Source organism: Erithacus rubecula (genome assembly GCF_903797595.1).
Source record: "Erithacus rubecula genome assembly, chromosome: 2".
Taxonomy (NCBI): domain Eukaryota; kingdom Metazoa; phylum Chordata; class Aves; order Passeriformes; family Muscicapidae; genus Erithacus; species Erithacus rubecula.
In genome coordinates, this window is record NC_136685.1 from 9,250,164 (window position 1) to 9,277,581 (window position 27,418).

Sequence of the window (27,418 nt, forward strand, 5' to 3'; positions counted from 1 at the left end):
GTTGGGAGGCAAACTAATTTTACTTTGAACTTAGATAACTTTACCTACTGTAAAGTAAAATGTCACTATTGGGAGAGGAGGGAAGGGAAAGAAACAACTATGAATTTCCTTTTTAAATCTGTTTTTCTAAGCTTATCCTGCCTTTGAAAAGTCCTTATGGAAACCATTTTTCCAGAAAAGAATGAGCCCCGTGCATTGTGTCTGTCCCATGGAAAAAGGAAGTGGTTTGTTGCAGCAGCAACTCTTACTTTAGTAAAATACATTTCATATTTACAACAAACAAACAAAAAAGAACAACGTGCAGGGAAGGAAAAATGCTGTTTCCTGGAAGAAAACATGAGGAACTGTGATAATGCAGAGAGATATTCACTATATTTATGCAGTTACTATATTTTAGAAGTAACACATTGCTAGTAGGTTTTGAAACCTGCCTTGTGAGCTTTTCTTTGTTTGCTGCCAGGTGTACTCAGTAACAGAGTGTGCAACAGGTCCTCTCATTTCTAAAGGATGTTATATGCCCAAATTTTCAATTTCATCTCTTTTCTTTTTTTCCCCCACATGCATTACAAATGTAATATTGGCTACTGTTTCTGTAGTGAGCAATGTCTGTACAGATATGTGGAGATTAAACTGTTTAAATCTCTTGTAATTTCTTGCATATTATTATATTAGCAGGGTACATTAAATTGGTCACTAGCTGTATCTGTTCAGGATATCTAGACTCATATTCAGACTAAATTGGGAAGCACATTTTTTGTGTGCTTTCAATATGCAGAAATCTTCTGGAGTATTGAAAACTCTTACTTTTGAAAAGATACGTGACTAATGGATTTTTCTTTTTGTTTTCCCTCTACAGGTTCGATCTGTGGATGAGATGAATCATGAGTTTCAAGCTCTTGCCCTAGAATCTCGGGGAATGGGAGAGGTAACTTTTGAGGGCTGAAAATAGGGTTGGTTTGGAAATGTTGATACAGTTTAAGAAGTCTAAATAATGCAACATGAAGCAAAGAGCTTCTTTTAAGACAAGTTGATTATTTCTGTCTAAGGTGAAGAGAAACTAAGTACGTTAGAAGAACATTGGGATTGTTATTGACTGGTTCTGTTGTGTCTATGCCATTCTTGTTAGATGAGTGATAGTTCTAGGGAAGTGAAAGGGTCATTTTTTGTGAGAGTGCAGTGTTCTATGAAAGGAGGCATGTTTTCAGTGTCACTGTATATGTGTTAGTGGAACAATTGCTTGCTCCTCCTAAGAAGCCAAGGAGACTGGGATTTGAAAAAAAGGTTTGGCTCCAATAAAAGTGAGCTGGCATACCCAGCAGAAGTGTGTGGTAATTTACTATTTTTTCACTGGTAATTACACTTTAAAAGATTTTAACTAGGTTGAAGAGTGCTGTTATGTAATGTAGCTGGAGGGAAGAGGGACTATTTCTTTTGACTGATTTGATTTGTTTGGGTTTTTTTAAGTCAGTGTACTTTAAGGTTGGGGAAAGGAATTTAAGAACATGAAGGATGACTTGACTCCTTCAAAAGCAATTCCCTGAACTGTTTAGAAGGTAATTGACAAGTATTAGGGTTATTTGCCCTGACAGGACGTGGTGAAGAAATTTGTGTTGTATTACGATTTCAAATGTGGATCCTTTTGTCTTACTGGATATTTAACTAATTCAATTGATAGTTGAATCAGTGACAATATTGCATCCTAACTTTCTTCAAATAATGGTAGGAGTCTTTATGGAAGAATGAAAACTTTACTGATAAAAAATATGTGCTATGTTCTAGTTGCAGAATGTTTCTGAGCTGACACGTGGCCATTCCTACTTGATTCTTTTACTTTACTGAAGCATTCAAGCAGTCACTTGGCTTTTCAGCACTTTTTGCTTCATCCAGGGTTGTCTTTGTATCATCTCCCATTTGAGAAAAACAATAACAGATGAAGCCCTGTTCTTTAGAAACCCGAGTAGCCATGCTGCTCCCCACCCAGCTCTTAAAACTGCTTTTGAGAAGTAGAAGTGTTAGTGAAGTATCTGTGATAGTACTAGCAGTGTGATAGAGTGGATGGTTAACAGTGATGATGATATTTGGTCTCTTGACACCCACAAAGTACTCTAAAAAGATTGAAAGCAGTGAAAGTGAAGGATGGCACAAATGCCTGGGAATTAAATTACAGTATATATGTCTGTTCACACCAATCCTCATTTTATGTTATCTCAGATGGAGGAATGTATTTCTGCACTATTAGGATTCTGTTGGTTTGTTTACATGGCATTCAGTGGATTTAAAGAGATGTTTAAAAAAAAACAGACACAAAGAGCCAGAGTTTTGATACATCAGAAATTTATACTGTATTGTGACCCTGCCCTCACCAGGTTATTTTGTCTTTCATTTCAATGATGTCTTCCAGGTATCTTGAGGTAATACAGATTCACTTAGCTAGGTTGATTTACTCAGTAATTTTCTCGGTGTATTGCACAACAATAAAGTAGTTCTGGGATACATTCCATGGCTGTTTTAATCTTCTTGATTATAGCCCTCTAGAATATTAAGGGAAATGTCTTTATAAAGCCAGCTAGAATTAGTAGAGGCTTCTATATGCTATCATCCTATATGCTTTGAAAGGTATAAAAGAGAGGTCATGTCAAGTGAACTGTTTCTAGCTATTGGGAGATCATGTTCCTCATTTTCTCTGTCTGCCAAAATTTTCCTCTGAACTGAAATTAATTTCTTTTTCATAATTCTAATCCTTACTGATACTTTTCTTCACAACTGGGTATCAATACTTGACATTAGGAGGCTGTTAAATCTGTGTTGCAGACATCTTTCTCTAAATGTCTCTTAAAATTTGGTTAAATTCTTACATTGGTTATACACCAATGATGCTTCTGGCTCCAGCTCCCAAAATCCATGGTGACCTGTAAGATCACATTGGTATTCTGAAGAAATAAGAATGCATGGTGCTGTTTCTCTCTAGGCATCTGTTTGCTGTGTCAGGGCGAGCCAAAATGGGCTGCAGGACTTCTAGAGTGACCCACTACAGCCACACTAAACTTGCTGCCAAGCAGAACAGAAAAGTGTATCTTCTTTTGATAATGTCTTTTGGCTTAACTTACAAGGTCAAAGCACACAGAGTTGATTTTAGGAACAAAGTATTCATTTCTAGTGTCAAATCTTCATTTAGAGAAATCCAGCTGAGGTGTTTATTGAGCTCTGTAGGAAAAACTTCTGATCTTAAATTTTAAAAAATAATTTAAAAATCCTTAATTCCAAAAGACAGCAATGGAGACTGTGGAGTTTCCTATCAGAGCTGGTTAGAAGGCAGCATTAGCATAACTGATTGTTATCATTTGTGTGTAGTAAAGGGCTTTGTTCATCTGGCAGACACCTAACAGGGATCAGTGCTGATACTAAAAAGGACTTAGTGTACTTTGGAGTGTGTTTAGTAAGAAATATGACAACCTTCTCCATTATTTTTACTTATAATTGGATGTATCTTTGTAAAGTTTGTGTTTTGTTGCCCTATATGCAGAGCATGTTGAAGAAAACACATGTTATCAAAGAGTAAAGCACAATGATTTAAAGTACTTGTATTGATTTGAGATGACTTCTAGATGAGGTCTTTTTCATTAGAACTAATCAAGCACATTGTTTTTCCTGTCTGTCAAAGAGGAATACGTGTTTTGTTTTTCTAAAAAGTACTTCTTTTATTTTAATTCCACAATTAAAATATTTGGTAACTGATAGGGGTGCTTATTTGGCAGTCCAAGAGCTACTACATTGATTTTAAAAGAGCATAATATATGACATATCCATCTGTCAAAATAAATGATAAATCTAAATCAGTGACTCTCAGGGAGTTGCAATATTGTTAGCTTTGTAAAATTGTATTTATTTATTTGAGAGACTTTGTTGTGTAGAAACTTTATAAAAATCTTTTCAGTAAATCTGTTTAATCCTTCATAATTTAAATTTAGCCTCTCTGTATAGATGATATTTGTGAACCAAAGTACATGCAGACAGAAAGCAGTTGAATTTATCTGTTTGGAATTTGAGTGTAAGTAGTTAAAAAAAAAAACAACCAAAAACAGAAGGGCAAACCTCCAAAGAACCAGAACAAACATTAAAAAACTTTCACAAGCAACAACAGTAGCAAAATCCCCCCCTCCCCCAAACAACTTGTACTTTTGCAGTGAGGATTAGTGCTTCTTTCTACCTGGGAAAACTACCAGAGTTTTCCCTCTCATACTAATCATATGAATGAATTTTGATATCAAACCCAGTATTACAGTGTGTTCTGCTCTAAATTTGCTTATTATTCCTAACATTGAGTTGTCTGAACATACCTATCTGATAGTGGAATTTACTAATTTCAGGGTAAGCATACTTCAGGTAATTCTCATTTTATGACACCCAAGATATTATGTGTTTTATTCTGACAAGGTTGTGTTAGGTGGTGACACCTTCACTTGCATGTTTCAAAGCCCTCAGCTGGACACACGTTTGAAATTGACTTAGCATTTAAAATAAAATGCGATTCTCAAAATCAGGGTTTTGTAGATAACATTAAATGTTTACTTTCTCTTCTACCACTCTTCTATAAAATTAAAATTAAGTAGTATTGCAAACCTATTACAAATAGAAAGCTAAAAATGATGTGCATAGGCAGATCTGGAATGTGTAATCTTCTGCTTTTAGTTGAAGTGCAATTGTAAGATTCCATTAGTCTTTCTCTGCCTTCAGATGGCTAACTTCATCCCTTAAATTTGGGGTAAACTTAATATCTGCTGCTCGCAGAGTATGTTTGGTTGACACCTGGTGGTGATTCTACAATGTGTTTGAGAGGGAGCATTTCTCTCAGGGCAGATCACAACAGTACAGCACCTCTTGCAGCCATGACATTCTCCTGTATGTTTTGTTGAGCTTTGGTTGTTTGTCATCCTCCCCCTTGAATCCTTCTCTGTTAAGGAGTTTCTGTAAGGAACTCAGGGATTTGAGGTTAACCAGTCAAACCCTTTCATTTCTGGTAAGAGCTCTGGGCAGCACAGAAAAACAGCAATTGTTAAGTTTGTCCAGAGGAACTCTTGTCAGCTCTGTTGAATGTTAATACTGAGTCCTGCAAGTGGCCAATCTTAGCCACCTCCTCTTGAGGCTGATTTCACAAGCGCTTTCAGTGTCACACTAAGGAATATCTATATGAAATACTGACTCCTGTTAGTAGTTTCATAAAGGCTCATGATAAACAACTGTGAAGTTCAGAAGGGTTTTTTAGTCACTTAAGTTACAGAAGAAGCAAATTTTCAGAATGTACTCATTTGTTGCAAACAACTCCATCAGATTACATTTGGTTTTTTCTAATTTCACAACATTTAAAATTCTAAATACAACATTACATTTCGCACAATCTGATGAATCTCATGGATTGTGCAGCTTTCTTCTTCCCTATGTTTTGCAAGTTATTTTCACTTTATTTTCTGTTCATGTACCTTGTGAAGTACCTATTCTGTCTGCAAATACATTTTTTATTTACATATAGAGAAAATATGTCAGAGTTTGGTAGTTGTACTATTACAGATGGGAAAAGATACAGGAATAAAGTAGTAAAATCAAAGTGAAAAGGATGCTAGCATTTTAGGAATTCTTGTTTGTTTGGTGCTTCTGTCATGTCACACTAAGTCTTTCTGTCCTTGAAGACAGTACAAGAAGTGATACAGATCTAACATGACACTTTCTGTTTAACGAGTAGGAATGAAAAAAAAAAACATACATCTAAATAACAGTGTTGGTATATGGAACTTCACATATGAATGTCACAGATTTTTAACAGCTCTATGGTCTAAAGGAGCTGACTTGCTGCCATGTGTATTAGTCACTTTTTAGAATCTGGAACATGATGCATTTCCAAGTGAAGGGAACTTCACAAATGAACTGCTGCTCTTTCTGGTTATCACAGTATTAGTTAACAGCCAAGCTTTTGAGTCTTTGGCAGGAAGGCCCTGTTAGTTAAAACTTCTGAGTAGATTGTCTTGATTTAACACAGGGATTAATTTGATTGCTTTTTTCACAGCTGCTTCTACATTTTGTATTTCTTCCTCATAACTTCAGAATCTCAATCCTCTTTGGGTCCTTTTAGAGATTCCTTTTTACAGCATTAGCTTCAGTAATGGAAAGTAGATTTCAAGTGTTAGGATTTCCGCAGCAATGTGCATTGCTTTAGTGAAAGCTGAATTTTGTATCAGTCCTTGGCATAGGAAAGATGTGGCTTGTTAGAGTGGGTCCAGAGGAGGCCACAATGATCAGAGGGCTGGAACAGCTCTGCTGGTGCTGTGGAGACAAGTTGAGAGCTGAGGTGGTTCAGCCTGGAAAGAACTCATTGCAGCCTTACAGTACTTGAAGGGGGCTTACAAAAAAAGAGGCAGAGCAAATTTTTACAAGGTCTGATTGTGAGAGAATGAGGGAAAGTGATTTTAAATTAAAAGAGGAGAGATTTTTGATTAGATATAAGGAAGAAATTCTTTACTTGTGAGTGGTGAGGCACTGGAACAGGTTGTACAGAGAAGTTGTAGCTGCCTATCCATGGAAGTGTTCAAGACCAGGTTGGATGAGGCCCTGAGTAACCTGCTCTAGTAAGTGGCAATCCTGCCTGGGGCAGGGAAGTTGGAATTACATGATCTTTCAGATCTCTTCCAATGCAAACCATTGTATGACTCCGTGATGCAAAACTAATTGTTTGCATATCCTCTTAATAGTATTGCTATTTTTGCCCATCTATAAGCATATTTAAGTAAAACCATAATCTTTTTTAACAGCTTTTACCTGCCAAAAAGTTTTGGGAACCTGATGATTCAGCAAAAGATGGACAAAAAGGGATATTCCTTGGTGACGAGTGGAGAGAGACTGCATGGGGAACTCCTCGTAAGTGATTGTTGTATATGTACTGAAAAATCAGTCATGATTGCTGAATGTCATTTCAAAGCAAATTTTTAACTGTATATTAAATTTTATTTTCCTTTAATTTTAGTTGTGAAAATGCTGCATGGTGATTGTGTTTCAATAGTACTTTTTGAAACCATTATTTGGAATTTTTTATTTAATTTAATTTTTGTCTTCATGTTGCTGTTGTAATGAAATGCAAAAACATTACAAGTCGTATTTTTACAAATACTATAGTTTTATTTATTTGTTTGTTTGTTTGTTTTTAACAGACCATTCTATGTCCCAGCCTATTATGGTACAGAGAAAGCCTGGACAGGGTTTTCATGGAAACAGTGAAGTAAATGCTGTATTGTCTCCACGATCAGAAAGTGGTGGCCTTGGAGTGAGCATGGTAGAATATGTGTTAAGTTCCTCTCCAGCTGATAAATTGGATTCCCGGTTTAGGAAAGGAGCTTTTGTAAGTAATGCAGTGTGTTAAGCTTGCCTGGTTACCTGCTGTGATCTTTGTTACATGGTTATATTTTCTATTCTCTTTGTCTGTTTTTATTTTTTAATTCTTCTTTGGAAGGAAGTGTGTAGTTGCTATCTGTCTGTCTTCCTTGGTTGGAGGGGGAAAAGAGGGAAGTGGTTTGGGAATCTTGACTAAATAGCTGTCTTAAAGTGCTTTCCTAAAAACTTTTATTTAAAGGTAGGAAAATGACTGCAAATAGCTTAACTTAAAATGTGTGGTGAGCTTTTTTCAAGATCTTCCTGTTGTATGTTTTCATGCGGGGTTGTTTTGTAACTGGATGTTTTAATTGTATAAAATAAACTTTTATCTAATTCAAAGTGTTACTGCTTTAACAGCACCGCTATAGTTAAGGTTGAGTTAGCTCTTCCATTATAAATCTTGGCATTCCTTTTCACATTTTGGCAGTTATTAATTGCATGTGGTTGAAACTTGATGACCAAGTTACCCACCAAATGCAATTTCATTGACAGCAAACTGTTTGTATTGTTTACGTGCACTGTAGTGTAGAATTAGGTCACCTTGTGGTGCTCCTATTGTGTTCTGTTCAATATTCAGAATCAAACAGATTCTTTTTCCTCAGGGGACTAGAGATGCTGAAACAGATGGACCTGAGAAAGGAGATCAGAAAGGCAAGGCTTCTCCATTTGAGGAGGACAAAAACAGAGATCTTAAACAAGGAGATGATGAGGATGTTACTAAAATAAATGGCAGAGGTTTGCCAAATGGAATGGATGCCGATTGCAAAGATTTTAAGTAAGCTTTTAACTGTTTCTCAAGAAGACAAGCATGTCTCTTAAGGGCATTATTACAGTTCTGGTTTGTGTGTCAGCTTTAAACATTCCCCAGCTGCAGACTGATTCTTCCCTCTCAAGTCCTCCCTTTCCCGCTGTGCCACATGTTTCTTAGGATGTCATTAATGTGTGTGTCACTTCTCATGAGACAAATTCATCTTAACATAGTAACTATTAAAAGTAAATGGGTACCTTCTGAATGCGATGAATTAAAGAGGGATGAAAACTTTAACCCTTTTAATGTCAAACTAAATATCTTTCTCTCTCTGCTTCTTTTTAATGCTCTTTTGCATCTGAGTGTTCTTGTAGAGAGTAAGTTCTATAGAATTTTAACTTTCCTTCTGATTTTGCTAGTGGAGACCACAGCCTAACACAACTAATCATTTCCCCATAAGTCTTTATAGAAGCCATATCTTTGACTAAGGTGGAGCAATGTATTTTCCTATTCATGTAATTAAATGTCACCTATGGAATGGTGTTGTGGTTTGGTTGTTTTTTTAGGGGAAAATAGATTGGACCAAGCTCCAGCTTTTGAACAGTGAACTCTTGTATGACAGCACAGCCAGTCTGCTTTTTTTTTTTGCTAATACTAAACTGCATTTTAAAATGAGTATTTTTAAGGGCTGATCCTTCTTTCTTGAATGACTGCAATGCATTTGTAAGTGTCATGCAGAAGAATTAAAAAGATAGAGAACTAGATTGCTGCTCATAAATTTGTGTTAATTTGATGAACATGACCAGATAGTTGTGGTTTCATTAGTTCATTACTGAACAAGTATATTAAAATGCATGTTTGAATCCCATACGTAAGTATTTCCTACCCTTTTAAAAATGTATTTACCTGAGGCTAAGGAGGGATTCTTCAAGTCTGTTTTTCAAGATGTATAATTGAAAATAATACAATACCAAGCATACCAGAGAGCTCACATTGGCTTCTTTGGGATGTGTGCTGCAATAAGCACAGTAAACAAAGTTACCCATCACAAATACAGAATAACTTGCGTCCTGCTTTTCTTTACCAGTATCTATTTCAATTTTGAAATAGGTGTTTGTAAAGTAGCTTCTGAATTATTTAAAGAGAGAAATTATTCAAAAATACACAAATGCAAAAAAGCATCCAAAGCCAGTAAACCTCTCAAGAAAAAATTAAGGCCATCTAAATGAAATGGGCCATATAAAGTGGTGGTATAGAGCCCTCCAAACAGAGGTTTATAATTGAAGTATTGACACAACTTTAACTATAGCAACAGAATAGCACCAGAACAGCAACCTGTATTAGCTAACCATAAGTATTAACAAAGAAACTTCATCATGTCCTCCTCCTTGTATTTTTATTGTACTTGTAGCATTTTTAAACTAAGTATGTACTAAAATAACTGCCTTTTTCCTTTTGTTCTTCACTTTGTTTATGTTGTATTTCTCTTGGGAAAAATAGGGAATATTAAATGGCTTTAAACTCAAGTTTTGAGCAAGACATGATTGCTTGCCAGGGTACTTAGATGGTAAGCCAGCATGTTGTATACAATCATCATGAGGTTGCTTGTTACATTAGAAAAACCTCTAGTCAAAAAACTCTTCTTTTCCTTGACTTATGTTGTCCAGAGTAATAAATCAGGCAATAAACTCCCTAAAAGGCTGATTTCTAGCTGTACAGACTTAAATGTTATTATCAGCCTTGACATAAGCAGTAGTAGTTTCTTTGCATTAGTGATGTGCTTCAGTGAGGAGCAGATACTTCAGCTTTGGAGCCCTGAAGAGGAAGCAGAATAGGTAGCACCAAGGCTGTCTCTCACCTAGAATTGGCAGTACAGCAAGCTGGTCTGGCACTGTGCTGCCAGAATAAATACAGGTTCTTTCTGCAAGATTGCATTTGGTATTTGAGCAAAGTTTTCACAAGTAAAGCAAACTTAACCAGGAGTTCTACATTTCCTGAGAATCATAAAGTTCTGCCAATGCAATAATGTTAGAGGATCATGGATTTTCTCACATAACTCTTTCCTAGTAGTTAACTTAGATTTTTGCCAGTAAAAATTGATAGTCTAAACAATATGGTCTCCCACAGAAGGTGCAGTGCCACTCCAAATTAAGGTATCCTAAATCTAACCAAATAGTGTTGGGAGTCTTTTTAGGATGTTACTCTGTTGACACCTCACTTCATCTGTTTGCCTGGAGGTGTTTACAAGTGTACGAAACATCCCCTGTAGTCTGTGGGAATGTGATTAATACTGCCAGTCAGATGAGAGACCAGTTTAGCTTTTATATATAATACTGGATGATATTGTATATTCTACTCAGGGTTATGTTAGGAACACTTTTTCCCCACCAGTCATCAGTGTAGTATAGTCAAATGAGTTGTGTAGGAAATGAAATCTTTTAGTCACCTACTAAATGAATTGCTTTGTTTTACTCAAGGTAAAAAAAAATACTGCGTGCTTTTCAGATCTCAGAAATGGTTACTATATTGTATGTTTGTCTTTTCCAATTGAAATTTTGCTGAATGATTCTGTTCTTTGGCATGAAACGCTCGTAGCCTTTTCTTCTTTTTAAGTTTCTCTTCAGTACATTTCATGTCTACCAAAATACAATAGAGACATCCCAAAATTCATAGGTGACTACAGTTCACTCCACTCAAAACAGCCTCACTGATCAGTTTGTTTTTCTCACAAGTGATATGAAGGGCTCTGTAGTGAGTCTTAAACTGAAAAAACCCCCAAAGTTATGCTTTAGAGTTAAATGCATCTTTTATCTTGAGCCATCAGTGCATGCTGGTTAAAAATGTTAAAATGAGTCTGTTGCTTCCCTTTGTAAAGTCTCTTGAGTTCAGAGCTGCTTTGAAAGTAGAAATACTGTACTCTGCCTGTGGACAGCTTTATTTAAAGTTGAAGAGTCTGTCTTAAATTTCTCCTGAACAGTCGTACCCCTGGAAGTCGACAAGCCTCCCCAACAGAAGTAGCTGAACGCCTGGGCCCCAATCCCAGCACCACAGAAGGATTAGGTCCGCTTCCCAATCCTACAGCCCACAAGCCTCTGGTAGAAGAATTTTCAAATCCAGAAAATCAGAATCTAGATGCCATGGAACAAGTTGGTCTTGATTCTCTACAGTTTGACTATCCTGGCAATCAGGTACAAATGGACTCTTCAGGAGCTACTGTAGGACTTTTTGACTACAATTCTCAGCAGCAGGTTAGTAATGGACTGTGGCAAATTGATCCTTTAGGTTGATTATCCTCTTGATAATCAGTCATTTCAACATTCACTGTATTGAATGTTATTTTATATGTGCCTTAGTCAAGGGCAAATAACTGTATAATTAATCTAGAAGAATATTGTTGCACAATTTTCTAGTTTAGTAACTTGCTATTACAGAAGCGTGGTTTGACTTTTTTTCATAAGCAAATCCAGGTATATTATAACTCTGACTTTTGAAATCTGAAATGCATCTTTTTTTTTTTTTTTTTTTTTTTTCCCCAATAGCTTTTCCAGAGGACTAATGCTCTGACTGTTCAGCAGTTGACAGCAGCCCAGCAGCAGCAATATGCATTGGCTGCAGCTCAGCAGCCACACATAGGTGAGGTTTCTGTACAGTACAGAAAGTGTCCCTGGCAAAAGTGGGTGTGTTGATTTGATGGAATCCTTTCAATTTACCCAGTCTTCTCATTCAGATAGATACTGATCACTTGGCCTATTGCAGTGGTTCTCATGAAAACTCAGAATGACTGCCTATGACTTTACTGTTCTTAGTGGAGGTTTTCTGATGTAAATTTTCCCCTTTGGACAGTTGTATACAAAGAAATAAAACTTATGTATGTTTCTGTAGCATAGTGGTTGATTGTTGATGGGAGTAAAAGTAAAAAATGCTCACTGCTATAAGCAGTAATAGAAACTAGCTTTATATGCTAAAAAGCAATATGCATTTCTAAGATTCTGTTGCAGCTTAGTATTTTTAGTAATCCAGTTAAAAATCATTGTAGAGTAGAATTTTAAAATCATTGCATTGCACTGTTGCATTGACTAAGTTTGAATTTTTCCTTGTTAATGGCACCACTTAAGCAGCTCTTTGTTCTTGCAGATACCCTTGTGATAGAGCTAATTCTTTAGCAGGCATTTTTACAGTGCCTTTAGTTCAGTGAGTTAGTTAATTACATAAAGTTCTTCATGTGCTGTAACTCAACAAGGAGCCTTTATTTCAGTGACAATTTTATCTTCCACTGTGAGGAAGCTGTCGGTGTTTAGGGGAGGGATATTGGAATATATGTGGAAGCAATTCCTTATTTAAGGAAGGGACATAGGATTTAAAGATTTCCACCACCTCCAGTTCCTGGGCTGTTGAAGTGTGTGCACAAATGTCTTTCCTCTGTGAGTATAAAGGGATTCTCAGGCAGGCAGAAGTAGGAAGCATCTCCAGTGACTTGTGTCCATGCTGTCCTGCAAATAAGTTTTCCCACCAGCTTGTTTAGGTAGGTTGGGAGATTTGCTCAGACAGGGATCAGCAACCTGTACCTGGGATTGAAAAGTGACAGCTCTTGACTGTTATGTAGCTGACACATGCAAGCTGAGAGCTGGAAAAATGGCAGGTTGAGATGTTTATGTGAGTCCACAGGTTCTGTCTTTGACTTCTAAACTTTGGAGAAGCCTCTGCTTTGAATGAAGTGCTTACTGAGTGCTGACTAAAATTTTCCTCTTTAAAATCCACCCCTTCTCATGTGCATATTAATAGAAATTTATCAAGGGACATAGACTGATGTGCCTTACTTGCTGCAACAGTTGCTGATTCAGTGTTGGATAAAGTAGGTGAACTCGACTGACAGGGGAAACTCTGGGTAGCGATGCTTTGTTTGCCAGAGTTTCTGCAGTTGTCTCCTTCCATTACAATTCCTATATCAAATTAGGATTCTTGGGAAGTAAGATTAGCATCTCATAACTGGATGTTTAAAAGCTAGGTATCTGACTTAAACCACCTGGTTAAATCTTTTATTAATTGTCAGTGAAGAGAGATTGTCTCTAGCAGGTAGTTCATTTGATCTGGCTGATTCACTTCAGACACTGGGTGACTTGTCTGCTACAGATTTCCGTGCAAGGCTAGTTTAACTTTCAGATAGTTGAAATTGGGCAAGATAAATTCCACTTTGGATAATCCCTTCTGTGTAAGGATGGATAGACACATATGAGGTAAATCACCTTGGAGTTTGTAGATCCAACAAAACAAAGCTGTTAGGCCTTGGGATTAGTAAGAAAGGACTGATGAGAAGACACAGAAGTGTTGATTTCTGTAATTATCTACCTGCTCTTAAAAGCTTCCAAAGTACAAGCAGTTCTGATTTTAACAGATAGGCTGTGTGATTTGGGTGGTGTGAGTATGATGATGCTTGCTAAGAATGTTGGCTGTAATGAAACTCTGTTTGTTACTGCAGCAGGCGTATTCTCCGCAGGCTTGGCCCCAGCTGCTTTTGTGCCAAACCCATATATTATCAGTGCTGCTCCTCCAGGGACTGACCCGTACACTGCAGCTGGATTAGCTGCAGCAGCTACCCTAGCAGGTAACTGAACACTGGAAAATGTCTGTCTTGATAATTCCACCAGATGAAAAGAGGAAAAAAAAGAAATTGGTCCTGTTTATTCTCTGCAAACGTAGTTCTAGGAAGCAGACATTAAAAAGTTACTAGATATCACTCTGAAACAACATGACTGAGTAGTCAAGTCCCAGCTAGTGCTCAGACTTGAGCATAACATTAAAAAAAACCCAACTCCTTTGTTTCCACATGGTGTTTTACAAAGAAGGCAGTAGAAAAAGCTAAAAGACTTGTATACATAATGGTTTATATGTACAATGTCGTGATACAGAGATACTATTCTTCTGCAGGTTCTTTATCAATAGAGTGGAAGAGTTAAGTGTGCCCTCTTTGAAGAGCATCATGTATGTGCAGGCACAGGCAATAGTTGTGTTTATAAGCAAGTGCATCCTACAGAAAGGAGGAATCTCAGATGATCAAAGTCTCAGTACATCACTATCAGGAGGATAAATTTTGTTCATTTTGTGATATTCTGAAATGATCTTTGCTTCCAAACATGAAAACTGATTTTGAATGTTCTTTGGTACACAGACTCTGAATGCTTTGAGGTTTTTCTTTGTCATCTGAGTCTCAAGAGGGTATTAATTTTTTTCATAGAGAAGATATAACTTGGTGTGAATTTTTTTAATTAACCTATTTGTATTAATGTGTCATTTTAGCTAATATGGGAATTCTTTCTTTTTTATACCGATTTCTCTTCTGAAACTGAGAAGATGGATCAATGAGGGATGCTGCAAACAGTATTTTAAGCAGCTGCACTAGGTGGAATAATCCTGCTTTCTGATTCTAGGTCCTGCTGTGGTTCCACCTCAGTATTATGGTGTTCCATGGGGGGTGTATCCAGCCAATTTATTCCAGCAGCAAGCTGCAGCAGCAAATACCACAGCTAATCAGCAAGCAGCTTCCCAGGCACAGCAGGGACAGCAACCGGTATGTTCAGCATGAAAAGCAGAGGTGCCTTACCTTAACATTCCAGAATATAAGGGTCAGCAGCTAGAAAATCTGACATAATTCAGCTGGTGCTTTTTATTGTATAATAAATGAATGTTAAAAACTCTCAATTTCCTTACTGATTGTCACTGTCTCACACCATGTTAAAGTTATTTTACAGTCTTGTTTCTTAAGAGAGTAAGCATGAAAAAATGGTTCCTTTCTTCAGGTTGCTGTGCTATTGTGTGTGCAGTTAATGCTTCCTGTGTAGTAAATTATTGTAAAGTTTAATCTGGAAAACTGATGTAAGGGGATGAAAAGATGCACTCTGGCAATTTTAGGAGGATATTGTTTCTTTTGAGCTTGAGAAAAAATTGATCTATGTTTTCATAAACTAGCTGGAAGATTGAATGTTGCACATTTTTCTGTCTCTTCAAAAAGCAGGGGGAAAAGTAGGGAAATAAAGATGTTACCAGTATTTTTGTTGCTTCACAGGAAGGAGGGAATGCCCTGCTTATTTTTCTGTGACATTATTGTATTACAGCGTCACCATGTGCCATATGGTGTTTTTGCCTTGGTGAAGCAAGTTTTACAAGAACTTTTTGAAAATCCCATTTAAGTACTTTTTAAAAAAATGCTAATTTTCTATTGTTACTCTGGATAAATTTTTAAAGTATTGTATGAGCTCCCAATGTAAACGAATGGCAATTTTGACAAAGGAAAACCCCACATTTTACAATAACTTTATATTTGAATTAATGTATGCATTTCAAAATTTTTACCAGCAATATGGTTAATTTCAATGCCATTCTTAGAAATATAATATGAGAAGTCTAGGATACCATGTAATTCAAGGGTTTCATCACTGTTTTTATATTCAGGTGGATATTTCTTTCTGCTGATTGTTTTTATCAGTGACCTACACTGGTAACTGAATGTGTATTGTCTCTGCAGTGTGTTTTTGTTTTCTCTATAAAATTAATATCGATTTATTCAAATAACATATACAGTTCCTTGTGGGAATATATTGAGTTGTATTTCTCCCTTACTTCAGATTTGAAAAAGTGGATTTTAACCAAGAGAAATAGAGTAGTTGCAAGAATTTAGATTGCTTTGCTTTTCAATGAGATTCCCGGAGATTCACTGTCAGAACGTAATAAAATACGCCTGCGTTGCATGGTGATGGAGTGTTATGTGAATGTTTAAAATGTGGTGCATTATTTACAGCACTGTTGGCAGTGGAGTGTTAATTATTTAGACAAGTTGATACAAGTGCTGAAATACTAAGATTTACATCATTCAATTGCCTGGAAGTAATGTAAACAAATGTGTTTATCAACACATTTGAAGGTCAGGTGTTCAGTTAATAAATAATGTAGATCATAAAATGTATCACTTACAGATTTTCTTCCTTCCTTTATACTCATTACCATTGATTGAACATAGCTCAACCCTGCTGTCCAGAGTATGGCAGATATTTATGGTCATATTTGTGAACAAAATGGCATCTACCTTTTATTCTGTGTATGTGTAAATTCTTGAAATCAACAAGGTACAGTATTCTCAAAATGAAAATCAGGGCTGAGAGGCATCAAATACTTAAAGCAACTGTTCTAGACCTTTGTTAGCATGTGATAGTTTGGCTTCCTTACCTTTTAAGGAAGGGATGTTGTGTTGGCCTTTTCCAGGTCCTGCGAGCTGGAGCAACTCAGCGCCCACTCACTCCCAGCCAGGGGCAGCAAGGGCAGCAGGCAGAGTCACTTGCAGCAGCTGCAGCAGCAAATCCAGCTTTGGCTTTTGGTCAGGGTCTTGCTACAGGCATGCCAGGTATGTATGTTATCAGTGGATTAAGAGACTCACTGAAAGTAACAATATTGGTGTTGTTAGGTAACAGATTAACAAAGTCCTGTTATGTTTATGATAAGCTGCTTAGAATTGAGGTTTTCATAGTTTTATGTTATTCAGTTGGTTTAAAGTACTGGCACAGTATTTTTAGAGCACAAGAAACTCCTCTAGAATTTGTTTGGAGCATTTTCTCTGTATTTGCTGTTACAAATGTATGCAAAAGTAATACCATAGATTTTTGCAAGATAATTTCATGTATCATAAAGCAACTGCATGCTGTCTTAAAAAATCATGTGTTCTCTGGCTCCTCTGTAACAGGAGGCATTAGGTTTTGCTAGAATAACTTTTATTTGGGACATAATAATATCTAAAATTCAGAATCAAAAAGTAAGAAATTTAAAGTAAAATTACTGCTTGAGTGTATCTGAAGATAACAAAATGCTTGGAGCACTCCAAAGGTTGGATTCTCAGATTCTTTCAGTGTGCCTGGCTCCTGACTTTGTGAGGAATGGTTCGTGTGCTGGGGAGTGGTTAGCTTGAAGTTCAACATCACTTCTGAGTGTTTGGTACAGTTACCTGAGCAAGAGCAATTTCAGTGTACTTGGCCCATCGTTAGTATGGAAGTTAAGTTTTTTGCATGGTTAAGTTAGGTAATGTTGATGCATTCCTCTGACCTGTACAAGTTCTCTCCTTGGTTGACACCACAGTGAGATGCCCTGCAGTGTGGAGCCAGACTTGTTTGCTGCATGCTCTGGGACTCCACTGTGCTCTTGGCCTCCCATGAGCACATTTTAGATTCTAGCTGCAGAGCTGTCTAGCCATTGTGTTTTTCTTGTCTGTTTTCTTTTATAACTGCAATTCCTATTTCTTCTCATGCAGCAGTTATCTCTAGCTTTTAATATCTTTCTCCTAAAATGAAGAATCAGAAAAGTGCTGTCCTGGCACCTGCCAAATGGTACTTCTCCACTTCACCAAAGCAGTGGATAAGGCCTACAAACAATGAGGCATGGGAGAGATGTTATAAGCATCTTTGCACAAGCCTCAAAGGCTTAGCTAAACTTTTTTTTTTTGAGTGGGGCTGTGATGTATGTTTGTTTATAGTTAGGTATTAGTTCTTACTTTGGATCTGGAGTAGTAGCTGTCTTAAGACTATCTCTTAAAACCCATAGACCCCCCTTCTCTCCATGTTTTCCAAGTGGATGATTGAAAGTAATTCTGAGTGGTCAAATGCATAACCTCAATAGTGCAAGAGCCTGTCCTTTGAAGAAGGTACTTGAAGATTTTTTTTTTCCTCTTCTACAAGCCCCAGAAGGTTTTCTATGAGGGCAGGAGCCTTTTTATTCTGTTTCCGTTGTAGGTTCTTGGTTTATCCCATCTGATGCTGCAAGCCTGGATGGCCAGAGAAGAACTTTATTCTTGTGAATATGTTTCAGACTGTTCTATAATAGGAATTGTATACAACTGACTTACCAACCATACTATTAAAGGGAATAGGGCTCAAAATATAAAGAAAGACATTTATTTTTTTCAGTCATCTTGAGATGGGTTTGTACTAAGTCATAGTGGGTGCTGGTGATTCCTCCTTTTAGAATAAGAAGAATAATTTAGGATGAGGACATGAATGCATGCCTTTATATGTGGGAATCTTGTTACTGGCTTTGGTGTCTGTACTTGAGAGCGATACTCGGGCTCCATTTATAGCAAGCAAAGAGAAATAGGAACTTGATTTGTTCAATTTACTCTGGATTTGTCTGCCTCAATTTTAGTTTCCTGATTTAGGATAAAGTGAGTTTGGCTTCAGAGATGCCTTTTTCTATTACCTTATGTTATGGGCTAAGTATATATATATAAGTATAAATGGGTTACTGGCTGGATAGTAAGTTCTGAATTTGATTTGTGAGAGAACGTGCAGAGATAAGGCTGAGCATGTCTTCATTACAACAAGCAAAAGGTTATAGGGGTTCAGGTTTTGGAAAAAGAGTTGGGGAGGGGAGAGAGGATGGCATTTTTAAAAGGGGCAGGTAATTAAGTTGGCAGTAAGGAGTGTCACATCTGTTAAATTGTGTAGAGAGAAGTGGCAAACTGGCATATTTGGATGAGGGAAGTTGCCTTACTGGATGGTTAAGTGCAATGCTAAGGATGAGCTGCATAAGCCAAGAGAACAGATTTCATTTCCTCTTGTTCTTTAGGTATATTCAAGGTTTGTATGATAAGAATCAGAAAGTTTTTCAGAGTCTGTGTTTTTTGGAGACTTTTAGAAATCACTTCAGCAAAACACCATATTGGTAAACTAGATTGCTTGCTTTCACATTCCCTGCTGATACCGAGACAGTAAGTGTAGGTAGAGCAATTGAACTTGAAAATAAAAGGTGTGATTAGGAACTGGTTAGGAAACAGTATGTTTTAGTTTTCTGACTGTATGGGAACACCACAGTGAACTTGAATGTCAAGGCACTGAACTGAGTTTCGATAATTGTTAATTTTGGGGGGAAATTGCACAGCCACAGAGGCAATGACATGATGGAAGGTACTAAAAACTGAAACAGGAAGAGGGGATTAGAGAGGAGATCTTCCAAGTCCCCACCTTCTCTCTGATAAGAGAGGTGGTGGGGGTAGTTTCTAGATTTGTGCTCACCTTTTGGGAATGAGGCATAATTTGTGAAATAGTGGAAAGGAGAAGATCTAAGTTTTGCTGTGAGAGAGCTGTTCTTCAATTATTTAATCTGACCCTAGATGGTCTCTCTGAAACTTTATTTTTTTATATGAAAGCAAAAAAAATTATACCTTTGAGGCTGTTGATGTGCTAAGCAAGGTTTTAGCAATTTCAAAAATACTTTATTGTAGTAGAATTAAGTAGAAAGCTGAGGCCTGTTTTGGTTCAGAATGTATTTCAGAAACTGGAAACGGGGATGAACCCATCAATTCTCATGTATAGCTTGAACTTCTGTGACAGTATCTGGGTGCTATTGACCTAGCTTATTACTTATTTTAAATATACTGTCTATGGGTATATCACAGGTTTGTATAATGTCAGGGAAGTATCAAGAGGGCCATCTTGTAATGTAAAGAGCAAGGGCAAGTTGCTTCCTTTTTTTAATTTAGCAGTCATACCAATAAATTATTATAGAAAATCTAAAATTAATGTATTAAACTGAACTAGTATTAATTTCAATAAGTTTAATTATGCATAAGTTATTTCCTCTGCCCCTCTCAAAGTATTTTGCATTGGAAAATAGGTTTGTTTGCATTGTGAGTCTTAAGTCATATAAAAAGTTATATATTAGTTTTAAATGAGCAGAAGGATGTAAACATAAAATCAGTGGGGGTTTTATGCAGTTATACTTTAACAGTTACAGCATTTTCCATGAGTTTGTGCATTTAAAGAGGGTAGGTGGGCAGAATAAATACTGGTAAGCATTAGCCAATTCTGACTTCTGAAAAAGTGATTTGATATGATATAGCAGGAACAAAGAGCAGAACCAACATGGTATTAAAGGGAGAAAGTAGGTACTAGTAATTGACATTGTTAATGTGTACAGGAACATGAGTTATTATAATAAGCTTTCCTACTGTATCACTAACCTAATATCTTGTTTTATGTATAGAACTACAGTAAAACAGTCAACAGTTTGTCACCTTTCCCTACTTTGGGAATATAGCAACATTTCTTAGTGGTGAAGGGGTAGAGCAGAGCACATTTTTGTACATGGAAGAGGCAGTGGCACCTCTAGCAGAGATTTTCTGACCAGTTCAAGTGTAAGAACCTGTTTTGATTGGTTTTTTAGTGAAATTTTTCAGACAAATTATGCAGAGCACAACTGTCTTATTGTGCTGTTGGTGGGAAAGAGAAGGTGGATGTGCCTGGAATTCCAAGTGAATAGTGAGCAGTGAGAACAAACAGGTTTAAAATGACAGCAGTGATGATTTTTCATAAGTATAATGGAGGTGAATGTCTCCAGAACTGTGAATTGAAGCTAAAGATCTGGATTTTCATTGCTCCTGTCCTTTTCAGTTCTACCTGAGTCTCCTTCATATCTTCGTATTTTCCTAGCGTGTGAGAATTTGGACCTGTGAAACCAGCTTCTCTGCAGAGCACTGTAACCACCAGGCCAAAAGACAGATGATGTTTCCAGCTCTTTTTTTGGAGTGTATCTAGGCAGAAGAGATTACAGAGATGTTTTAGAAATTGAGGAGGAGAAAATATGACTTGGAAGGCTGGTGACAGTGGTACTTAACTTAAATCAGAGGTCCAGTTGAGTTCAAGTCCATATGTATTTCAGAGAGAACTCTGCTAGACCTAGTTCTTAACATACAAGGCAACTGATGGGAGCAACTGACTTAAAATAGAATGCAAAATCTTTGTTCTTACATGTACGAAAATATATGTGTGACTTTTGCAATCTTGTCTTTTTTCTTAATAGTGTTAGTATATATTTGAACATGGGAGGAATATTGAAATTCCATTTGGTTTTGTTTTATTGCTTCGTGAGAATAGTCAATCTAACAGTTAGAAATCATTACATTTTAAATATCAGCACCCTTTCTTAGATTATCATAGCTTGTCTTCCATTTTTTAGGGGTTCTTATTCCAATTCATCTACTTCACTATAGTGTCAAGAGCTTTAGAATTAATTCTCTTGCTCTTGTTCTAAATAAAGGGGTTTTCTGCTCGGCTTTCTTTTGTCTCTTTTGCTTTTCTTCATTCATATATTGTATCCTGTATTCCTTCCTACTGTTTGCTTTTCTCCTTTTTCAACTCCTCCTTTTCTTCATCAATTCAGTTCTTAACTATCAACTGAATGAACTGTTTTGCTTGTATTATAGTCTTTTTTATTCCTGTGAAACTGACTGGTCCAAGGTATTCCTGCACACACAGCATTCCTTTCCTAATGTGTTTTCTGCTGATAGACTTTTAAGTGTGGCTAGGTAATGTGTGGAATTGCCAGACTTGCATTTAGCTCAGCCCTTTAATTGTGCACATCTCAATAGCTTCTCTATGTACAAAGGAATGTTATTTTAGTTGTAAAAAATTACCTGCAGCATTTTTAAATGTGATTTTGTCCCAGTATTTTATGATGTTTACTGCTTTTTCTTTGATGTCCAGTTGGTGTTCAAAGCCAGTGTGGCAGAAATGCTGGTTTGTAGTTTGTGGTTGGAATATTTCAAGGGGAGAGGAGATGCTGACTGTATGAGACTCTGTACCATTAATCCTTGTCTCCTGTGTTGTGTAGGTTACCAGGTGCTGGCTCCCACTGCCTATTACGATCAGACTGGTGCCTTAGTAGTAGGGCCTGGAGCAAGAACTGGCCTTGGTGCACCAGTCAGATTGGTGGCCTCAACTCCTGTTCTAATCAGCTCTGCAGCAGCACAAGCAGGTAAATATTTAATCCTACACAGAGGTTTCTTTCACTTCTCTACTGAATCTTAACAGTGAGGTTTATTAGTATTTGACATCACTGTTTTCTATGCATCTGTGAAGTTTTCTAATTGTGAAAGACATACTGTGCATGCTTCCTTTCTTATTGTGTCTCCTCCTGTTCTCTGAGACTGTTCTTTCTCACAGATGGGGTTTTCCATTTTTAATTGGAATTTATAGTCCTCTTCCCATACATACACAGGCATGTTTCTGCAGATGTTACTTGTCAGATAGGAACATTTTCTCCTTCCTCTCCCCATGCATTGTAACATGCTCTTCTCATCAGTCCCCTAAATGGTGTCCTCTAGGAAGCATCATTTCATTGCTTCGGCCTGGCAGAAGATGGACTGCTCTGGAGCCTTGCTATGCTTTTCTCATGAAACTTATTTCCTGAAAAATGTGGCAAGGAGAAAGCTATGTAAAGAATGGAAAGCAAAAGAGGAGAGTTAGTTATATCAAAAGTATCTAGTTTCTTTCTTTTTTACCAGTTGTCAGATCTAGTATTACTTTACTGAATCATTTATTGCATTTGTTGAATTAAAATCCAGAATATTAACCCTGGATTAATTAACTTAATCTGTTCAGAAAATTAGATTTTAAGTTAATCTATTAGCTTCTTTCTCTATGCAGATCTCACTTCTGACAGTAGCTGAAGATGCATTTGAATGACTCTTAGCTGCATCTCTGCTACTGCAGCTTTGGATATAAAAAGTTCAATAAACAGTAATGTTTTATATGTTTACACTGAAAAGTCCCTCAGTTACATTAACAGTTCTGCAGCCTTGATTAGCCTAAAACATATGCTCTCTTCACCTTTTTTCCTTGAGTAATTGTGTAATACTATTAAGTCTCTTAGTCCTTAAATATGTGAATTTCTGCTTGTTTTAAGAGGGCTTCAAGAAAATACCATTTAGTTCTGAATAATCCATTTTCAGTCAGAAATGTTTGAGAGAGTAATTATGATTGAAAACGTGTGTTTTACAGCTGCAGCTGCTTCAGCTGGAGGAACAGCAAACAATCTCGCGGGAGCCACGAACGGTCTATTTCGGCCACTTGGTGCCCAGCCACAACAACAGCAACAGCAAACAAATAGTAGCCTACAATCCAATTCATTTTATGGCAGTAACTCTTTGACCAATAACTCCCAGAGCAGTTCCCTTTTTTCACATGGTCCTGGCCAACCAGGAAGCACATCTCTTGGCTTTGGAAGTAGCAGCTCTTTAGGAGCAGCTATCGGCTCTGCACTTGGTGGATTTGGCTCATCAGGTAGGTTGTTAATGTAGTGAGGACATTCTGTGAGACTTTTGTGCTAAGCAAAAAAATGTATCTGTGTCAGGCATCATATATATGTATACATACATTTCTAAAAAGAATGAAAAAATAGGTTATTCAAGTTTTAAAACAAATTATAGGGGAGTTAAAAAATATTTCAACTTCACTTTTTTTAAATTCACTTGGGTTTCTGTATACAAGGTGCATTTTTGAACAATAGCCTGTAGTCACAGGTATCTCCAAAGACCCATACTGATCACTCTACTCTGCCCCAGAAATTTGTTAGTATTTTTCAGTAAGCTGCTAATAGTTTTCAAGGAAGTCTTCATTCTGTGGTTAAAGTAAAAATTTATGATAGTGAAGATATACGTTTTTCTAATTATCATATCAGAAAAAATCCTAAATTTTTTCTAACTAATTAAACAGCATATGACTTTCTAAATTTGATCTAATATTGAAGTGCTCATTTCCATAACATTTTTTAAGGATTTGTAAAACAAAAATACTTAGTACCCAAGAATAGTTCTTGTTAACTCTAGTAGGTTTAATCTTAGATATAGTTAAGCCTAAACAGTTCTGTGCACATCTGGGGCCTTTAATTATTTCAACAGATAGTCTTAAATATTACCAACCTGTTTGTATTTAAAAAAAGAAAAAAAAAAATTTGTTATGTTTCTGCTCTAAAGCAGAAATTTCATATTCACAGTTTTTAAACATGCAAGGTAGGTTTTTTTATATTTCAGATTCAGTTTTAGTAAGGCAAGAGAAACATTTTTTTAAGAATATTTCCATTTGCTATTAATCTCTAAGTTTACAGGACTGAATTGCTTTCTGATTACTAATATTATTTTAATGAAATCGGGATCATGTTTAGTCTTGCCTATCTTGCAGATGAGTAGAAATTGGGGGAATTGTATGCTCTAACAGTATTCCTTTCAAAATTAAGGAAATTAACGCTAAAGAAAGTAATTTTTAAAAATCATTACAAAATGGTTTAATATATGGGAGAGAAAAAAACAGAAGGAAAAGCACACCCTTCAGTGTTAAGGCATGGTAGCTCTTACTTGCTAACTAAGTGTGAGTAGTGACATCAAATATAGTGCATATCAGCACAGTTTTTCCCAGTGTTGTTTTTCATAAAATAATCAGAAAAAATTATTTACTTTTACAAAACTTTCACTAGGAAGTCAAAAATCAGGTTTTTACATGATCCTGTCCAGTGTTAGATTTTTTAGAGGAGACTCAAAACATCCATGTTCAAATAAAAGAAAAAAAATGGAGGCAGCTCAGTAGCTCATTTCCTTAATGCCACAGTAAGTAAATTTTAGTTACAAAATGGTACTGTCCAAGTGTATATTACGTAATATAACTTGTCCTGAGCTCCTTGTAGGGTTTCAGTGAATCCTTAGCAGGTGTGTTTCACTCTAGATACAGTTTCATTAAAGTGGTAGGTAGTGATAATAAATATATATGGTTAATGCAGTGCAACTATTTAAGGTCTCTAGATAGCATAGATTTAAGTCATAAAAGTTTTTATCCTTCATTATCTGAAGAACCTCCATAGAATACAAATTTTAGTTGTGTATCTATTTAAGAAAATCACCATAGCTTTTTCTGGCAGAGAAGGTTAAGCCTTTTGTTTTTTTAGCAGAGGTCTGTTCCAGTGCTTTGTCCAAAGCCCTCAGCACAGAGAGCACATGCTGAAATCTTGCAGCAGTATCCAGGGTGATTTAATTAGCATGGTAGTTTGCACAGAGAAGCAGGAACCCTATGCATTTGCAGTTTCAGAAGTGCTGATGAAAGGTGCTATCTAAACCTGAAATATTTTTTAGTATTATTATTAGAATAAAAGTATATTGAAAGTGCCCTTCTGCCAAGTATAAACTGTACTTGCCCAAATAGCCACTTAAAAAATGCTTCCTGGTTATTTATTTATTAGTTGTGACCTGTATGTATATATGAATTGAATTGCACAGATGAGCACTTAAACAAGTGATATTCATGCATATTGAGGCAAATTGAAAACAAGTTTGATTTTTTTATGGGTTAAGGTTTCGACTTCTTTGTAATTCCCATCAGTGTGTTGAAAATGTTGAATTTCAGTTAAAATGTAGCCATGAAGACTGATAGATGGCAAAACATATTTTGCCCTTATGATTTCAGCTTTTGCAGGGGGCAAAAATAGCTGCAAAAAATGCAAAGGTGAGCATGTTCTAGCTTGAATGACTGAACAAAGTAACAACTGAAAGCAGCACATACCATATAAATGACTATGTATTTACAGTCTCTGTTCTTTTATAATAAAGTTATTCATACTCAATTTTAAAAGTTTAGGTACATGATGATAGGTTACTGCAGCTTAACAGGTAGCCAAGAATTAGATCAACTATGGCAGCTTTCCAGATGTTGCCTTCTGGCTTGTAACAACTGTAAAGGAATTGGATTAACTTAGAGAGGGGGGAAGGAGGAGTAAGCTAATTCAAATTATCTTATTGGGTTTGAGAGCTTTGCTTGTGTGCGTGAAAATGCAGCTCAGCTGGTCTGTGGTAACTTGTTAAGCTGCAGTAATTTAGCTGAGTAAGAAACCCTGAAAGATGGAAAAATAACAATCCATCATGTAGCATTGTATTAACATTTGCATGGTTCACTGAGCCAGAGCCTATAGAGCTGGTCTCAAAGCTTGAGATTTCTTTCAACTGTTGCCTTAATTTGCTCTTCTGGTTTCTTATTCTCAGTCTCCTTGCCTAGTTAGTTCAGTATCTTTTCCTTCTGGTTTCTCCTCTAGTATGTCTTCCTTCCCAGTTTCTAGGCAACATTTATCTCCTGCTTCCCTCCCCCTCCTAAGTATGTTTCTGTTTCTACTTGTACTGTGTGATGTTCTTATCATCAGCTTACTATTCCAGTCTTTTTGCCCCACAGTCACATACACCTTCTACAGCTTAACTTTTCTTCAGATCTGCTTTCTTCTCATCCTCAGTCCCACTGAAAGTGCTTGCCAGCTTTTCTTGCAGTCTCTTTGTTGGCTCCTTTGTCTTGCCTTTCTCTCTTCCTCCTTCTGGTTTTCTTTTTTCTTTCCCCCTGTCCCTAGTCTATTTCATGTGTTTGGCTTTTGTCTCCCCTGCACTTGAAATAGAAAACTTCCTTTCTGCATTGCCTCATGGGCCTTTCCAACACAAGGTGGAAGCTTGGACAGCAGTTTCAAAGTCTGTTTTTGACATGGCACACTGCAGTTCAATTGCAGGTAGAACCTTAATCAGCCATCTCAGATGTGCTGTGTATGGTCAGGAGCTTAAGTTTTCAGCTATGAGTCTGTAGCAGATCTGTGCTGACCTTGGATGAACTGTGATTTTACAAAGATTTTTAGTTCAGTCTAAAAGTGTGAAAATAAAGGTCTCCTGTTGCTGGCATATTTAGTCTGAGAACACGAAAGCACCAACCTCTCAAAGAGGTAGCTAGATTATTTTGGTAAGGATAAAGCACCTTTCTTTGCCAGTATTCCTGAAGTGGCAGTGTTTACACAGAAGTTCTGTTAAAAACTTTGTCCAAGCAAGTTCCTGCCATGAAAAATACTAGCCAAGTTGTTAATGTTATGAGAAACCAAATTAGTGTCTCAAAATGGGAAGTTTCAGGTGACCTTTATATTCTGCCATGCTGCCAGCTTTAATAGGAAGGTACTTGAAAAGGATAACAATTATGGAAGTAGGAATTCTTACCTTTTAAGGTTGAAGTAGTCAATAGTAGTAATCAATTTTCCAAATTCAGTTTAAGAAATATATTTGTTATTAAAATATCCATAATCTTGGTTTGGTTCATGAGTATAATAATGTTCAATGTTTAAAGCAATCACTCTAGTTTAATACTTAACTAGTATGCAGCAGATACTAGAATTTAATATTTCTAAAAACTTTTTATTGTTCTCCTAATTTGTCCTAGACTGCTCATCGCCCTGCTCAACGATGCGGTGCAGGATAACCAGTCCTTCACTAATACACTGCTATCCAAAGCCTCTAGTCCAATTTGACTTGCAGAAATACTAGCAAGTATTTACACTGATAGCAGCAAAAAGCACGTTTTTAATTTCTCACCTAATTTTCCTATCTCTGCTGTGCTTCTCATCTTCTTTCTTGACCTATTCCCTCTTTATATATCTTTTCAA

General features: G+C 36.6%; 1 protein-coding gene across 11 annotated transcripts in view; it reads left to right on the forward strand.

The window, feature by feature from the left end:
• The window catches only part of PUM2 (pumilio RNA binding family member 2), a 72,197-nt gene that overhangs the window by 27,278 nt on the left and 17,501 nt on the right, over nucleotides 1–27,418 (forward strand). For 7 of the 11 annotated variants that reach the window (XM_079297910.1, XM_079297916.1, XM_079297909.1 and 4 more), the window contains 11 exons: nucleotides 857–925; nucleotides 6,801–6,906; nucleotides 7,197–7,384; nucleotides 8,019–8,191; nucleotides 11,142–11,412; nucleotides 11,704–11,797; nucleotides 13,641–13,766; nucleotides 14,590–14,729; nucleotides 16,418–16,556; nucleotides 21,806–21,949; nucleotides 22,975–23,256. In XM_079297910.1, the coding sequence (XP_079154036.1) occupies nucleotides 875–925; nucleotides 6,801–6,906; nucleotides 7,197–7,384; nucleotides 8,019–8,191; nucleotides 11,142–11,412; nucleotides 11,704–11,797; nucleotides 13,641–13,766; nucleotides 14,590–14,729; nucleotides 16,418–16,556; nucleotides 21,806–21,949; nucleotides 22,975–23,256 (1,714 nt within the window). In that variant the 5' untranslated portion in view covers nucleotides 857–874. The remainder of the gene's footprint in view (nucleotides 1–856; nucleotides 926–6,800; nucleotides 6,907–7,196; nucleotides 7,385–8,018; nucleotides 8,192–11,141; nucleotides 11,413–11,703; nucleotides 11,798–13,640; nucleotides 13,767–14,589; nucleotides 14,730–16,417; nucleotides 16,557–21,805; nucleotides 21,950–22,974; nucleotides 23,257–27,418) is intronic. The other 4 variants (XM_079297911.1, XM_079297913.1, XM_079297914.1 and 1 more) reach the window with 2 other exon arrangements.